Below are 15616 nucleotides of genomic sequence, written 5' to 3'. Positions count from 1 at the left end.
AGAAGTCTCCGGTGCGGCAGTAAACCAGAGGTTTCTGAGCAATTTAGTACAAAGTAGATACAGAGGTGTCAACAAGTCTTTGTTCTGTCCAGCATTTATTTTCCTGCTTGTTGAACTGTAACTATTAGAAACTGCACGGTGAAATTCGTCTAAAGCAACATTTTAACTTTTTTTTTTTTTTTTAAACAAGCACGACAACAATATGGGTGAGAGGTTGTTAAAACGTGTCGTTATTATCGGTTTTGGTGTTGTTATTTTTGTTGCTATTAAGTTTTATTCCGTCATGGTAACAAATTTTTGGGCTCTTTTAAAACAGAATTAAATAAATAATGTCGGTTTTGGAAGAAACCACTATCCAGCTCCGTGCCCGCGTTTGTTTGGTTTTTTTTTAATTCAGGGTTACAGAAATCCAAGCAAAAGCAATTACGCTACCTTCTTCCGAAATACCTTCTGGATAGGAGACGGGTGGGTGACTTTGTGAAAGAAATACTCTTTAAGAAGGAAGAGTGACTAGTGTGAAGGACACAAATGCAAAGATCAGGGATGGAGAAAGAAACACAAAACCCGACAAATGATATAATTACTTAAAAATAAAATTTAAAAAAATAATAAAGAGAAGACACGGCAAGGAAAAGGCAATGACAGAACTGAAGGCTGAAGTACAAAGGAAGGGAAATCGCCTTTGCTCCAATTTACAGACTGGTGATTGTCTGAAGGAGTTGTGCTCCCTGACACCTCTAATCTCTTCCCTTGGCGGCTTGTTAGCGTTTGGCACGGGGTCTTTGCTCGCAGAGCATTGTACATTCGATATTCAAAAACCCTCTTTACATATACATCACTTGCTAATTTCGTCAGTGTGTGCACATTTCAGCGACTGATAATAGGACATTGTTATTTAAAGGACAAATAGCTCTGACCCATAAAGAGGCAGGAGCTCGTATTTTTCCCCTGCCAGTTCCAGTCTGTCTCTTAAAAATAAAATTTGGAATGAAAGAGGAAATGAAATGCTGGATTTCTGCTCACAGCGAAGGACGAGACAAGGGAGGGTAAAGAATGCAATTAAACTACAAAAGTAATGTACAGAATGACAGGTTTTCTTTATGGTAAAGCACTGTTATTTTCCATAGAGACAACTGGATAATACTGCCGAGTTGCAAACCGGAAACCTTTTGGGGTTTGTTTTTGTTGTTTGTTGTTTTTATTTTCTGAACACTGAGGGATTACATCTTTGCTTTCTTCATGCGCACAAGCCATTTCTTTATCAAGATAGTGTTTCTTTCAAGTATTTCAGATTTTCCTTCTCCTTCTCATAGATTTGTGCATAAGGTTTGTTGTGATCCGCAGAACCCCCAGCCCTTGGGAAGAAGTCTATCCACGGAATAGAAAGTCCCAGCACATTTCTGTATGTGGCTGACTGGACCATATTTCATTCGAGTTGATTTTCTTCCTCCTTCATGCCTAAATTCCTTCTCAGAGATAAATCACTAGTAATTCTTCCCTTCTTCTTTCTTTTATTTTTCACCCCTTGGAATGTAAATCCTTTTAAGACTGAGCTATTTTAGTCTCTTTTCTTCTTTTTTTTCTTTTTTTTTTTTTTTTTTTTTTTTTTTTTTTCCTGTGGGTGTCCGCGGCTGAGGAGAGAACACGATTAAATAAACATGGGCTGTAGGTACATTAACCCGAAGAGAAGTCCGAGAAAGGGATGAGTATTTAATAACCCTGAGACAAAGGTTTATCTCGTTAAAGGTACTTCTTCTCTCTGGTCCATGGAAACTGAGGTGGCTTTGCTCAGCACAGAGGGCGTGAAAGTGAGAAAGGAGTCAGTCCTAGTTGTGGCCGAACAGGTAAAGTCTGATCCGGAGGGTCTCTGCGCCAGCCCGTTGGACTGGCCGCTGTGGCATGCCAGGCAGGAGCAGGGGCTGCCCCCGGCGCTGCTGAGTCCATGAGTTGGGGCAGGGTAGAGAGAGGGATGTCTGAAGGCGCACAGCAGTTCAGGTCTCGGGTACGGGTGGGATAGGACCCTGAAGGTATCCAGAGGCCTCAGGGGGGTACTGAAGGGGGTGGCGGCAGAGGCCGATGTGGCGCCGATGCCCATGTGGGAGTAGTAGGGCAGGGGCAGGTGGGACGGGAATGGGTAAGGCAGGTTCCCGGTGGCTGCCGCGTGGCTCATCATGTACGTATAAAACGCCGGGTCGGCCGGGTGAGGCCAGGTCATGGCCAGGCGCTGCCGCTTGTCCTTCATCCTGCGGTTCTGGAACCAAACCTGCGGACAGAGGAGAGGCGAGAGCTGTCACCCGCCTCCGCCGCTCTCCGCCTGGCCGCCGGCCCCGGCCCTACTCTCAGGGCGGTGCGGCGGACGTGGGTCTGCCGGAGAGCGGAGACCGGCGCCAGCTTTCCCTCCTAGAGGGACTTGTCATCACGTACAGAGGGATCAGTTAAGCCCCTATAAAAATCTACAGGGAGACCCAGAGAAGAAGCCCTTTCAGGTTGCTTGTTTTCCTCTTTGCTTTTTTGGGCTTGTCCTGCTCAACCCCTGTCCCTGGGTTCCGGCCAGCCGGGCAGCTCTGCCTTATTGCTGCCCTTTCGCATCCAGAACTACCTGGGATTGTTGCTATGGGGTTTATTTTCAAGTGCAAATGTTTTGGAAAAGGCAAAGCAAAGCGAGATCGAAACAAGATCTACTACTGGCTTTCCCTTCCCTCCCCCAAGAGCAGAGCGAGATTTGGACTGAACAGAAGGGGGGATTAAAAATAATCTGCTAGGGAGAGGGCAGATTAGTGGCGCTGGCCGGGATGGCTCCGGGAACCGTGTCCCATCTCCCGCATTGCTGCAGGGTGCGGGCAGGGCCAGGAAAGGGGCGGGAGGCGGGGGGAGCTGAGAGGGAGGGTTATGCTGGCGAAGTGCTTTCCCGAGTTTTGCAAGGAAGTTTGGCCATACAGATTTATATCGTGCTAATTGGAAACATGTCCGAGCTGCGTGTACCTTGATGGTGGTTTCTGGCAGATTTAGAGCAGCCGCCAGCTCACATCTCCGGGGCCTGGACACGTAATTCTCCCGGTAAAACTCCTTCTCCAGCCGGGCGATCTGCTCGCGGGTGAAGGCGGTGCGGTAGCGGCGCATCTGGTCGCTGGCGCTGCAGGCCAGCGAGCCTTGGGAGCCTCCGCTGCCTCCGCTGCCCTTGGGGTGATCCCCCCCGCCGCTGGGGCTGCCGGCCAACGCCTCGGAGCACGGCCCTGCGTGGGGAGCCCGGAGCAAAGACACACGCTCGGAGGCGGGCGGGCACGCAGGGATGCTCGCCGTCCGCCTCCCCATTCCACCCCATTTCGAGTTTCCGCGCCTGGCCCGGTGTACTGAGGGTATTGGGGTACTGACATTCAAGAAGGACCGGGGAGGTGGGCAGAGAGAAAGGGGATGAAACACCGCCTGACGGTTTGAGAGGGGCTTATTCACTCTGTCTGGGAGGTTACCTGTCCCCCGCCCTCCCCGACGCACGCCCCCCGCAATGGCGGTGTTTGCTCGCTGAGCCTCCCACTCGCTTCCCGCACCGGGAAACCGGAGCGCCGCAGCATCCCCCGACCCTGAGTGCCCGGAAAAGGCAGGTGTGCCCGCCATCCATGTAGCACGGCTCCGCTGCTCCTTCCTCCAGGCCAGCAAGGACCCAGGAGTGGAACAGCCAGCAGACAGGGACTGTTCTCTCTGAGGGGAAGGTGAGGCCTTAGGGATCTCCGCTCAGCCTCCAAATAACAGGATGGGATATTTTCAACGAGCCTCTAAGGGGCGAGGGAGGACAGACAGCGCTCTCTACGCTTCCCAGCTTCTTGAAGTGATTGAGAAACGGGGAGGGGGGAGAAGTGGGTTGTTGTCAGGGTAGGGACGTCTTTGCCGGGCTGGGAAGGTGGGAATAGGGAGTGGGGAGTGGGGGCAGGGGGAAAAGGGGCCTGTCCGCTGCCTTTGCTTTCAAATGCAACTCTCCCTCATTGTGCCCGAGACCAAAGGCAATTAATTCATTGGGACCATTTCCGAGCTGGCGCCACTGAGACATAGAAGTGACAAGGTAATTTGGATCCTTTTTTTTTTTTTTTTTTTTTTACCCCAACGTGCAAACAAGGCCCTCACTACCCGCACTTGGGGCTGGCATGAGTCGGCGAGAGATTTTACAGTCTTTATGGGCGCTTCCGCACTCGCCCGGGCACATTTCACCCTGCAAAACCACAAACAGCTCTTGGCCAGAAAATCCTTTTGATCTTACCCCCCCACACACACATACAAAAAAAAAAAAAAACAAACCCGCCGGTGTGGTGGATCGTAAGGGATTTCCTGAAGTATGCACTGTCTAGGCGATGGGGAAGAATAAAAATAAAATAGAGCAGATTGAAGAGGAGAGCGCGTGGTTGTCCTGGCCAAAAAGATCCTACGGGACAAGCCCCTGATCTGACGCATCCACGATGGGAAGCCTGGCTCCCCTCCAGGGACGCGGGGGCTGCCCGGTGTCGTGTCCTCTGACTCCCAAACAAGTCTCCCGGTGGCAGGGGAGGTGAGCAATCAGTCAGGAAAGAGATCACACGCGCAGACACACACACACCCAATTTCTTTGCCCCTCGCTCAGCTGGCGAGGGGAAAATCCCCTCCGGGAGCCCCCCCGCCCCACCAGTGCTGCCACCCAGCCCCGGAGCGGAACATGGGGCTGGAGGCATGGGAAGGAGTTGGGTACCTTTGCTGTGCTGGTACTCGGCGCTCCCCGTGGCGCAGTCCGGGGTGCAGCTCACCTCGATTTCCTCATAGAAATCCGACTCGGTGTCCGAGCTGCTTTGCTGCCCTTTGCTGGAGGGGAGCTCCGGGACGGTGGGCTGCTGTCCGGCCGAAAGCAGTGCTGCCGCCGCCGAGCGGCTCTCCGGCACCGTCCCTGTCCCTGGCAGCACCTCCACCTCTTCTTCGTCTTCTCCTCCGCCACCTCCTCCTCCTCCTCTCTCCCGGGACGACAAGGGGCCAGGTCTGGGGCTGATGCAGTTCCGATGGATCATCTTCTCCTGCGGCTCCGCAGCGGGGCTCCCCACTGCTTCGGACAAATTAGGCACCCTCTTGCCAACTAGAGCGCCAAGAGTAGTCCCCTCCAGAAACATCACCATCTCCTTCCTGGTTTCCATTGTGGCTTTGCTTAAGGGAGGGGAGGAAAAAAACCCCAGATCTCTTCCCCCCCCTCCCTGCTGCTCCCGCCCTAGCCTTGTATAAACCCAGCAACCCTCTCCTGCCAATGCAGAGGAGCCAGCGGTGAAATAGGGTGACCTTGTGATGCGAGCGCTCCACTCTGCTATGCTGCTCTGGGAGGGATCACCATTGCCCTCTTCTTTCTAAGCTGTCATCCTCAATGGTGCAGTCGTCATTACAGTACCACCGGTGACGCCACACATTGATTGCCAGTGGATAAATAGAAACGTCTGCCATTGGGAAGATGAAAGGAAGAGCCGGAGCGAATGGGCTAAATGCGTGATGCACCGGGTGTAGGAGCCTGAGATGGAGAGGGAAGTGTGAAAAAGAGATGCATATGGAGCTGCAAAGATGTTGTAACATGCGGAGAGAGTTCCGCGGGGGGAAGCCTTGCCTGACAATTAAATAGCCCTTTGACTGCTTTAAGCCACAACCTTGATGTAGAATTGAGGCGAAGATCCTTAGCTGCATCCTGGAAGTGAGAAGATACGTACTCAAGCCTCTTCCCTGGATGCATTATTTATTGCTGGCAATCAGCTTCCGCCTAACTGCATATATAAGGCTTCTAAGAATCCTTTGCAAACTTGAGGATAAAGAAATGCGCTGCTGACATTTGAATGTAAAAATAGCTTTGTTTTCTTGCTCTGGGTCAATATCGGTTCCTATCGGTATAATTGTCATTGCTTTTTGTTTACTGAGATTAAAATGTTGGTTTACCATTTGGAAATGCAGTTATATATTATTGCTTTTTACATATGAAAAGAGTCAACTATTTCACTTGTAACTGTAGTTAGTCCGGCTGTCTGCCGTTTATCGTTTGTTCTTATTTGTTTCCTTTGCTTTTCCCATTTTTCCATGATTCTTGCGCTTTTATCAGGGTTTTATGTCTCCTTTCCTTTATTCTTTTTAACGAATTGTTTTGCACAATTTATTATCTACTTTCGGTGCGGGGGGGTGGGGAGGGGATGGAAGAAGAATGTCTGCCAAGAGTAATTCAGGCTCAGAAAAATGCAGGTTATCAAGGCCAGAGCTTATGCTAGCTAGCAGATGTTGTCGAAAAACACATGACAAGGGCAACAATTTGGACAGCACTTGTGTGAAAATAAGGGACCTTGTACCATAAATACAGTGGCACGTGTAATCTTTTTGGCATATTATGATATTTCTAATGAATGCGGTAAGGATCTCATCTTTAGTTAACATTGCCTCATATTTGTAATGTCAAGTCATTTTTCGCCATCTGTCGTAACTAGGTTGTTCTAATTTTTTTTTTTTCTCGGAGTGTTATTGGCTAGTCAGGATACAGAAAACATTCAACCAATTACAATCCCAACCCGGTAAGGAATTTACTGGCATATCTGAGGTGACGTCGCTCCGGTGGGAAACAGGCAGCGCAATAGGAAACATGCTGTGATTTTCCGTCTAGCTCTGCGAGCAGGATGCAGAGAGACAAACAAACAAACAAGCAAACAAGATTCCCGGTCTGCTGGATGCATGGATTAAGGAGTGCTCCTAGCAATAAGCATACTGTTTTCAGGGTGATAAATCACGAGATTTTACAGGGCTGTAGCCACCATTATCCTTTTCTCCCTGTGTATACATGCACATATTTTTCCATGCAAAGGCACATCATGCACGTAGCACACTCTGGACTGAGCTGCTTTTCACCACACGTTGTGAAGCATGCACTGCTCCAAAGCTTGAAAAATTATGGAAAACTCATTGATAAATTCCTTTTCCCTTGTCTCCCCTGCCAGCCTCTTGACCGACGTGTGCCCTGTGAGGACCTGCCGCCCATCCCTGCCACAGCCGGGCTCGGCTCTGCGGGCTGTGTGAGCGTGGAGTCGGGGAAGCAGGACCAGGTCCTTGTGGGTGGGTGGGTGGGTGGGTGGGTGGATGGATGGATGGATGGATGGATGGATGGATGGATGGATGGATGGATGGATGGATGGATGGATGGATGGATGGATGGATAAGGCAGTCCGTCTCCAGTGCTGAGCAGAGCACTCAAGGGCAGCGCTGAGCAGAGCGGTGCGGACCGGAGGTGTGGGGCAAGGCCAGACAACGCGGGGCGGGGGTGCTCGGGCAGCGCTCTTTCCGTGTCGCGCTGGTGCCGCTTCCCACGGCTGGTGGCGTCGTTTTTGCGCTTTGTTGGAATAAGCAGGGATCTGTGTTCGTGTTCTTGGCATCTTTGCGGGGAGTGGGGAGGTTCAGCCTCCTCCCGGGCCCACGGCAGCCCCAGTTTCCCGAGAAAGCTCGTTTCCAGCCTCCTTCCAAGCTCGGCCAAGCAGCCCTGCCGGAAGAAGCTGGCGGACAGAGAGGATTTCCGCATCACAACGAGTTTGGTGGTAGTAAGAGGAGGGATATTCATATCTGTTTCTAAATTAGACAGTAATCAGGATCTGAATTCTGAGTGCAAGGGAGTGCTCCCAGAGTGGGCGATGGAAACGATTGTGGGGAAGTTAATGGGAAATCCTCTATCTGCCAGACCAGAGCCCTGGGGATGATTCCTGTGGATTATGCTGGCCCATCCCCAAGAATTTTATCATCTTCGTTTACGAGTCACTGCTGCCTCCTTCCTCGCCCCATTCTTAATGCGTTCCCACCAAGAAGCCGCCCGTCTTGTACCCCGAGTCGAAGGTTTTGTTGAGCCCGAGACGATGGTCATTGCCACGGAAGCCTTGCCGCAGCCCGCAGCAGCACAGGGTGTTGAACACCCCCGCAAAGACAGACGGACACCCCCCACACATACAAATGCTTTCATTTGCCAAGGGTAAACACAGAAAGTTAAAGGCCCGAGTGGAATCTCAGAACGGGGGAAAAAGGGAAAAAAAAAAAAAAAAAAAAGAGTACTGGAAGTTTTGGGGTCAATTTAGATTGGATTGGTTAAGGCTTCTTAAAATGTCTGGTTTTCCACCCCCTAGGAAAGATAGCGCCGCAAGAGCCCCTCGCACGTCAGCGAGGCGGTGACACGGGGTGCTGGAGAGAAGAACCCCGTCCTGCTCCCTGTCGCCTCAGAGTTTTGCCTCACCGGGAATGCGGGGTCCGGCGCAGTGCCTTCTGTCTAGTGTTTCTCTCAGATCTGTCATGCTCGATTTGGAAAGAGACTCCCTCATTTGGGATTAATTTCCAGGCAGAGTGGAAAGTGTGTCCCTATGGGTGTGGGTGGGTTTTTTTTCCTGCACGTTCCAGACGGAGATTTAATACCTACTCTCTCTCTCGCTAGGTCACAGCCAGGATGCCATAAACATGCTCAAAACTTTTCAAACTTATTTATTTCTCCGATTTTGCAGCTCTCCTTGCTGATACATGGCCAAGGCAGGATCAGGACACCGAATCCCGCCTTGCTGCTGTCTGAAATGTAGCCCCGTATACGAAAAACAAACGAAATGCACACACCCCCTTCCCAAAACGAGGAAGTAACAGGGTGACATTAAACATTGCCAGAGTGATATGCTCATAAATCAGGCATTTTCCTTGAAAGTGCTAAGCCTGCAGAAGAAAAGGCGCATCACACCCTCCTTCCCCGCGGGGTATTTATTTTTCTTAGCCGGTCAACAGGGTGTCAATAACTTTTGACCGATAGTGTCCACGATCATTCTCTCTAAAAAAACCCTGAAGTCTTGTAGTCTTTAAAAAAGGAAGAAAATTTTGACATACAACTGAACGATTTAGTGCCGCAAAAAGTGATACCTACTTCAAATGGGTGACCAAACCAGAAAACCTATTTTTATATTTTTAATGGGTAGTGTTAACAATAATGGCGTAATTATCACTGTTTTATTAAGGCTATTTTTTACGACATGATTAGAGGTGGAAGCTTTGGAGAGAAGAGAATAATAGGCGCATTATTCTTGTGTGTAAAGACAAGCAGGTACAATGACAACACGTAACACGTAAGTGGCTTTGAGGAGGGAGAGGGCAGAGCCGCGAGTGGGATGTGCCCAGGAAAGCATGTAATGGTATTTACAGGATCCAATCCAGGACACATTTCTGCCTCCCGATACCTCTGAATGCCGGATCCCGGCACCTCTGCGGAGGGCGTCTATCTGTTCTGGATGGATTCTTTTGGGTGTTTGTTTTTAACTGTTGGCTGTCTGAAGCAACGCCTCATTGTCACCGCATGAGGTTCTGGAGATATTTACTTTGTTAGACCAAAACAGGGGAAGAGGGAGTGGGGAGGGGGTGGAAAGTGCACGATTCTCTCTCAAAGGACATTCAGGACAAGTTTGACCGTGGAAACTAAATCTGCTACTTTACTGATGACAGTGAGTAAATCGTGAGGAATTTGGGCTTTCGATTTCAATTCCTATCTCTCCCAGACTCGTCGAGAGCCATAAAACTGCGGCAGCCTTTTAATGTTAGAATGAGCAGTAGAAACATGATCTGCGTGGCAAACTCCCCGATTTGAAAACAAAAAGGTATTTAAGGAGTGAATTTTATTCGGAGGGAGGCACAGGTAAATGAAAATCGACAGTTTTCCCGTGCTTCTCGTGACTGGACTTTTGTTTAAAAAAGATTTGATTTAACGAGAACTGAGCTAGCAGCCCTTCGTGCTGTGCAATTTTTCGCGATTTTCCCACCGCGGATGACGGCGTCGCCTGAGACCTGGGGTGCAGAAGCATCTCTTACAGAAACACTGAGGAGTTTCAGGGGGTGCTCCAAGGAACAGCCGTAATGGGGGATGTGGCATTATCAGGAGAAAACCGCAGGAATGCCAGAGGCGAACACACATTCTTTCACCGCATTTAGTATTTTGGTGTCCTGCTTTATTAAAACAAACTGGAGGCCCAGAAGGGGCCGAGAGGAGCGGTGCTGCCTGCCGGCATCCCTCCCGTCAGGGGGCCGGTATCCCACCGCCGGATACACCCAGCTATTTCTCCCTTTGTCGCCCCCGGGTAGGCGACAATGTCCCGTAGAGACGGTCTCCGGGCCCTTCCCAGAAGGAAATGGTTGAAACGAGGGGCGTTTGCAGCGCACTGTGTCTGCTGTAAGGAAGCGGCGCACGGCCAGAGCCAGGGGCTCTCTGCGCCCTCTTGCAGCCCTGTCGCTTCCCAGCGTTAGGCCTGGTTCTGCTCCAGATAGGCCAAACCCCAGTAGTTTTACTGTGATGAAGACGTTTTTATACAGACCCTCATGAACAAGTGCAGAGAGGGGCATAGGTGTGGTTCAGAGCATTGGAGACTGATGCTAAGAGGTGGAAATTTTGCCAAGAGAAAATGACTGAAAAAGTCCTAGCTCGTATACTGGATTTTGGGGACCCTTTTCATCCCTGGGGAGGGTGTGAGAAATCCCTGAGGAAAGTTCCTTTGGAGATAAGGCTGTTCAAGGGGTGCAGGTTCTGCTGGGACCTCCCGCCGCTAGGGAGATGCCAGAGGGAGGTATCTTACTCCAGAGACCCAAGAGTGTGCCTCTTGTAATGAAAGGGTGATTTCCTCCTAGATTTGAAAAGGAACAGATTTGACCCCATGGGAACAGGCGTGTTGCCTCTTGTTTTCTCTTTACACACGTCATGAGACTCTGTTTAGAATGACAAGGAACAGAAAGCTGTATGCAAGACAAGCAAATAAAAAGGAGGAAAAGAAGAACCAAAAAGAAAGGGAAGCAATGGAAAGGGAGTATAAAGAGAAGGGGAAGGGAAAAGGGAAGGAAAGGGGGAAGAGGTAGGGGCAAGGGAAGGGGGGAGGAAAGGAAAAGGAAACCCCAGCCATGTAGAGCAGGCATCTCAATGGAAATTATCTCACTCCTCACTAAAAAATAGCAGTTGCACTGATGCAAAATGCTCGTTTAATTACCGGACATCACTGTCTCATTCAAACTCTCCCCAAAAGAAACACATACAAAACCTCAACTAGAGGAATGAAAGGCATGCTGAATGAAAATTTTACGTAGTTTTAAAAATGAAGAGTGGAACGTTAGCCTCTTAACTTCCAGTCACACTTTCCAAAAATTTCATCTACAGCTAGTCAAGCTGAGATGGCATCATCTGTTCTCACAGTGTACCCTTAACAGCAGGCTTAACCACCTTGTTTATTTTTGGCTTGTACCTCTGTGCATGGCCCCCAGGATGAGAATATGAATCCACACGCTGGATTTGTTCCACAGAAACAAAATCTCCACCCTGACTCTCTGAGCAGTGGCCCAGTGCTTCAGCACCACTACTTGAGGGAAATGCCCAGGTTTGCACTATGGGTACTGGATTCCCGGTGCCTGAAAGCTTTCTGTCCATCCCCACCTGTGAAATCCATGATCCTCTGGACAAGGACAGAGACAAGGTGAGCATGGAGCAGCAGGCAATGTGCACTGAGCAAAGCCAGTGACCTCGATGAGCTGTGCTGATGGGGATCCTTCTCCTTTGGCCCATTGTTCCTCTCTGTGTTCTCAAAGCACAGCTCTGGGCACACCATACATGTCACGTGAGAGAGAAATCAGGGCAAAAGCAGAGATGTAGAAAACTTTCACAAAAAGTCATGGGCTTCTGCCTGAGAGTTCATCCCAGGAACATGTAGGAAATTCTGAGTTTGTCTAAAAAACTTACACAAAAGCAAATAAAATACTTGAAAGCAGAACATTTATGATCCTCCCCCCCCCCATTTCTGGAAGCACATTAAAGAAGAACACAGAAATTTTTCTGACTACTGACTGATTTTTGATCCCATTTATCATTATCAATAGTTTCCAATAAGCATTTCAGCTGAGCTTTTTTGTCATTGAGGACCAGAAACGGTGAAAGGATTAAGAGGGCAATGAAGCAACCTGAGTTACCCACCGCTGTAACAGAATAGCATTAACCCCTTGATAGGCATGTAGCAGCAATGGCGAATGTCACCTCGCCTGTCCTCTCTACCCCCGGGCACAGAGGCACAGTGCCGGGGGATTTTTGCACTCTTTGCCTGGGAGGGCTTGTCTTTCAGGCCTCCTGCTTGCAAGACTGAGCTGAAGGAGGTAAAATCTTTCCTCATACGGATCCCGAGGTGGGCCCGACCTTGACCACGTTGCTTTCAGAATCGCTGAGAAAATTGCTGCCCGCACGGGAGGTCAGCGTGATGGATTTGTCCCCGCGTGATCGCACGGGATGCCCGGCATGTAGGGTGGGTGTCCTGGTCAGTGGAAAAAGGCACTACAACCGCAGGGAGGCTGGGAGAACATCACTATTCTGCTGGGAACAGGGGCGTATCGATATTGAGTGGAGACAAAAATCTGGCCATGTTCGTGTGATTGCCTGTTGTGTTGCGTGAGAACTGGCGTGAGAAAAGATAACTTTAGAAGCCAAGCCCAAGTGTCCGGGCTCAGCTGTCCCCAAAAGAGGAAGAGAGTGCGTACTGAGAAGCCCCAGTAGAGAAAGGCAGGAGCTTGTTTGTCATGCAGGACAGCAGTAGGGCACGGAGTAAGCGCGGTGGAGCCTGCAGCAGGTAGCAATGGCACGCACACGGGGCCAGCTGCTTGCTCACTTCGGGGCTTCCCTGCGCTGCCTGGCCGCTCTGTCGCCTTGTTTCACGCTCCTTTAGGACCTGATCCCGAAGTCCCAGGCAAGTCTCACCGACAAAGAAGACGACAAGGGGATAAGACACAGCCCCGGGGCAGGGGGGTTCGGGGGAGGAGGCGTTCCTGCCCTTCCCGGCCGGCACAGGCCTGCGCACGGCCTCCCGTTCCCGCCAGCGCCGCCGGCCGCATCCGTCCTCCCTGCAACGCCAGCCGCGGCATCTCCCCTCCCTCCCACCCTCCCAGACGGCGGTCCCTGGCTGTGATCACCGCGGCCCTACACTAACTGCTGTCTTCTTGCGCCCCCCACTGCTGATGGGCCGCAGAGATGAAAGGAGACAAGCCAGACCGCTCGCCCTCTCTCTGGCCTCCGGTTTTTTCTTTTCTTTTTTTTTTTTCCTCTTGCTCCACGAATGAGTAAATGAGGAGCAAGAAGATCAGGCAGCTCTTCCGACGGCTCCTGCCCGGGGTGCCGAGACGCAGGAGAGGAGGTTACCCCCGCCTTCCTCCCGCGGGCAGGGAGGAACCCACCGGAGCAGCGGCCTCCCAGGCAGCGGGGTGGCACCAGCGCCGCCCCGCTCTTACCCTGCCGAGGGCACGGCTCCGCAGCCCGCGGCTAATTCGCTGGATCTTTCAGAAATTACGTCATCCTCACCATCAGCGTCCCTCGAGGTCAAGAACATTTTGCCCAGACTAACTTAAAACTCTCGGGAAACACGCCCAAGAAGAGAAACCGCTGCTGCAGGTATAACAGGAGAGGAATTCCAACAGGTCCTGCCAGGGCGGTGCCCGGGGAAATCGCGGCACATGGCAGCAGCTTGGCCGGAACAGCTTGGTACTCTCTGCTGCTCTCGGAGGGTCCCCGGAAAACCAACCTTTGTCACAAGCAGTCAAGGGTTTAGATGTCTGGAGCCAGAATACAAGGAAATAAATATGCCCCTTTGCTTTAATCACGTTCATTCACTTCTTTAGGACATGACATGCTCTCCCCGTTTAAATCAGTGGCGCATGCTACATGGCATTATGTATGTACCCCGTATGTACATACATAATATACACGAACACATATTTATGGCATATCTGCTTCTATTTTTCCATCTGTCGTTCCTCCATTGAAATCCAGTTTCAAAGAGACTGCTCAAATCCAGAAAGACTATATCTATGTACCGGTATATGCATGTCTTTTACTATGGATGCTCAGTAACCTGTAGGGGTTTGTCACAAAACTCATTTTGAATGCTTTTGGTCTTGCTGCCAACCAGCATTAAAAAAAAAAGAAAAGAAAAAAAAAAGAAAGAAAGAAAGAAAAAAAAAAGAAAAGTATAATTAATAACTAAAGCGTGTGGAAGAAATCCCACGGGCTGCTCCTTTCCCATTTAGCTCCTTTCTTGGAATATTTCTAGCCCCGTAGGAAACAGGAAATGCTGGATGAACGTCCTTCCTTGGGCAACACTGTGATGGGATGATTCCGTAGAGAAAACTTTAAAACACCCTTATATTTGAGGGTTATTCTCAAATATAAAGGGGGTTATTCTCCCCCTATAGTTCTTCCCTCAAGAAGAAGACCACGGGATTCAGCCCCCATCAGTGTTTGGGAAGAGTGAACGGCAAGCCCGGAGCCCTCAGGAAGCGAGACACTCCGCCGGGTGCTGGGAGAGATCAGAGGGAGGAAGGGAGATGGGACCCGCCGTCGCCAACGCCCACCCCCAGGGGTGGGGGTGACATTTCGGGCACTGCCGTTCTTCAGCAAAAGCCCAGCCTGTACTATGGAATCGGTGTTTTTCTCGAGAAAAGGGCAAAAAGGCAAAAAAGGGCAAAAAAGGAGAAGGAGAAGGAGAAGGAGAAGGAGAAGGAAGAAGGATAAGGAGAAGGAGAAGGAAGAGAGGAGAAGGAGAAGGAGAGAAGGAGAAGGAGAAGGAGAAGTAGAGAGGAGAGGAGAGAGAGGAGGATCTCTCCTTCTCTTCGTATTTCTCTGTCCTCTTCGTCTTAATTTCTCTTCTCTTTTCTTCTCTTCCTTCTCTTCTCTTCTCTTCTCTCTACTTCTCTCTCTTCTCTTCCTCTGCTCTTCTCTTCTCTATCCTCCTTCCTCTCTTCTCTTCTCCTTTCTCTCCTTCGTCTGCTCTTCTCTTCCTCCCCCCCTCCTCCTCCCTCACTCCCTCCAGCCCCACCAGCCGCCCTCAATACCGCCCCGCCCTCCCCTCCTACTCCAATACCTCCCTCCTCCCTCCTCCCCCTCCCTACATCCCTCCCTCATCACTCCTCCCCCCCTCCCCCCTCATCCCGCCCGTCCCGCCCTAGCCTCTCCCTCCTCTCCCCCGCCCCGCACCTCCCTCCCTCCCTCCAATCGCTCCCTCCTCCTCCCTCCGCCCGTCCCCCCCCTCCCGCCGCGCTCCTCCCTCCTATCCCCTCCGCGCCCTGCCTCTCCCGCCTCCCCTCCTGCCCTCCCGGCGCCCCTCCCTGCCTCCCCCTTCCATTCCTCACACTGCCCGAATCACGCCCCGCCCGCCAAGCCCCGCCCAGCCATCACATCCCCTCCCCTCCCCTCACCCTCCCCGCCCGCCCCGACGCCCCAGCACGACAAACCCCGGCCCCGGCACCCGCACCAGCCAGCCCCTCCCCCCCCATCCCCGACTCCCCGCCCCTCACCGCCCCGTCAAAGTCGTCACTACTCGGAGACAATCAGCAGAAAAAATGTTGCAAGGGAAATGTTTCCTGGCATCCAGGCTGTGTGCAGGAAAGTCACTGGAAAACGGATTAAAACTGAGAGCGTGTGCTCCAAATCACTCCCCACCGCGGAGAAGGAACATGCCCGGGAATTACAGAGGGGAGAATCGACAGGTGGGAGGTCGCAGTTCGCCCCTTCACGGGCAGCCTCATCCCATCAAGCGTGGATTTTGGACTAAGAGATCAAACCGCAAATCCATTTTGA

General features: G+C 51.2%; 1 protein-coding gene across 1 annotated transcript; it reads right to left on the bottom strand.

Moving 5' to 3' along the window:
• Window positions 1-216: 216 nt before the first annotated feature.
• On the bottom strand, window positions 217-5802 carry EVX1 (even-skipped homeobox 1). Its single transcript, XM_009086077.4, has 3 exons — window positions 4712-5802; window positions 2983-3233; window positions 217-2263 (listed from the first exon to the last, which is right to left on the bottom strand). Exons 1-3 carry the CDS (start codon window positions 5142-5144, stop codon window positions 1733-1735), a joined length of 1215 nt encoding a protein of 404 aa, XP_009084325.1. The 5' UTR covers window positions 5145-5802; the 3' UTR covers window positions 217-1732.
• Between the last annotated feature and the right edge of the window lie 9814 nt (window positions 5803-15616).

The sequence above is a fragment of the Serinus canaria genome, chromosome 2, assembly GCF_022539315.1.
Source record: "Serinus canaria isolate serCan28SL12 chromosome 2, serCan2020, whole genome shotgun sequence".
Classification (NCBI taxonomy): Eukaryota; Metazoa; Chordata; class Aves; order Passeriformes; family Fringillidae; genus Serinus; species Serinus canaria.
Note: the sequence above shows the minus strand (reverse complement) of the source record. Positions and strands in the feature narration are given on the sequence as shown.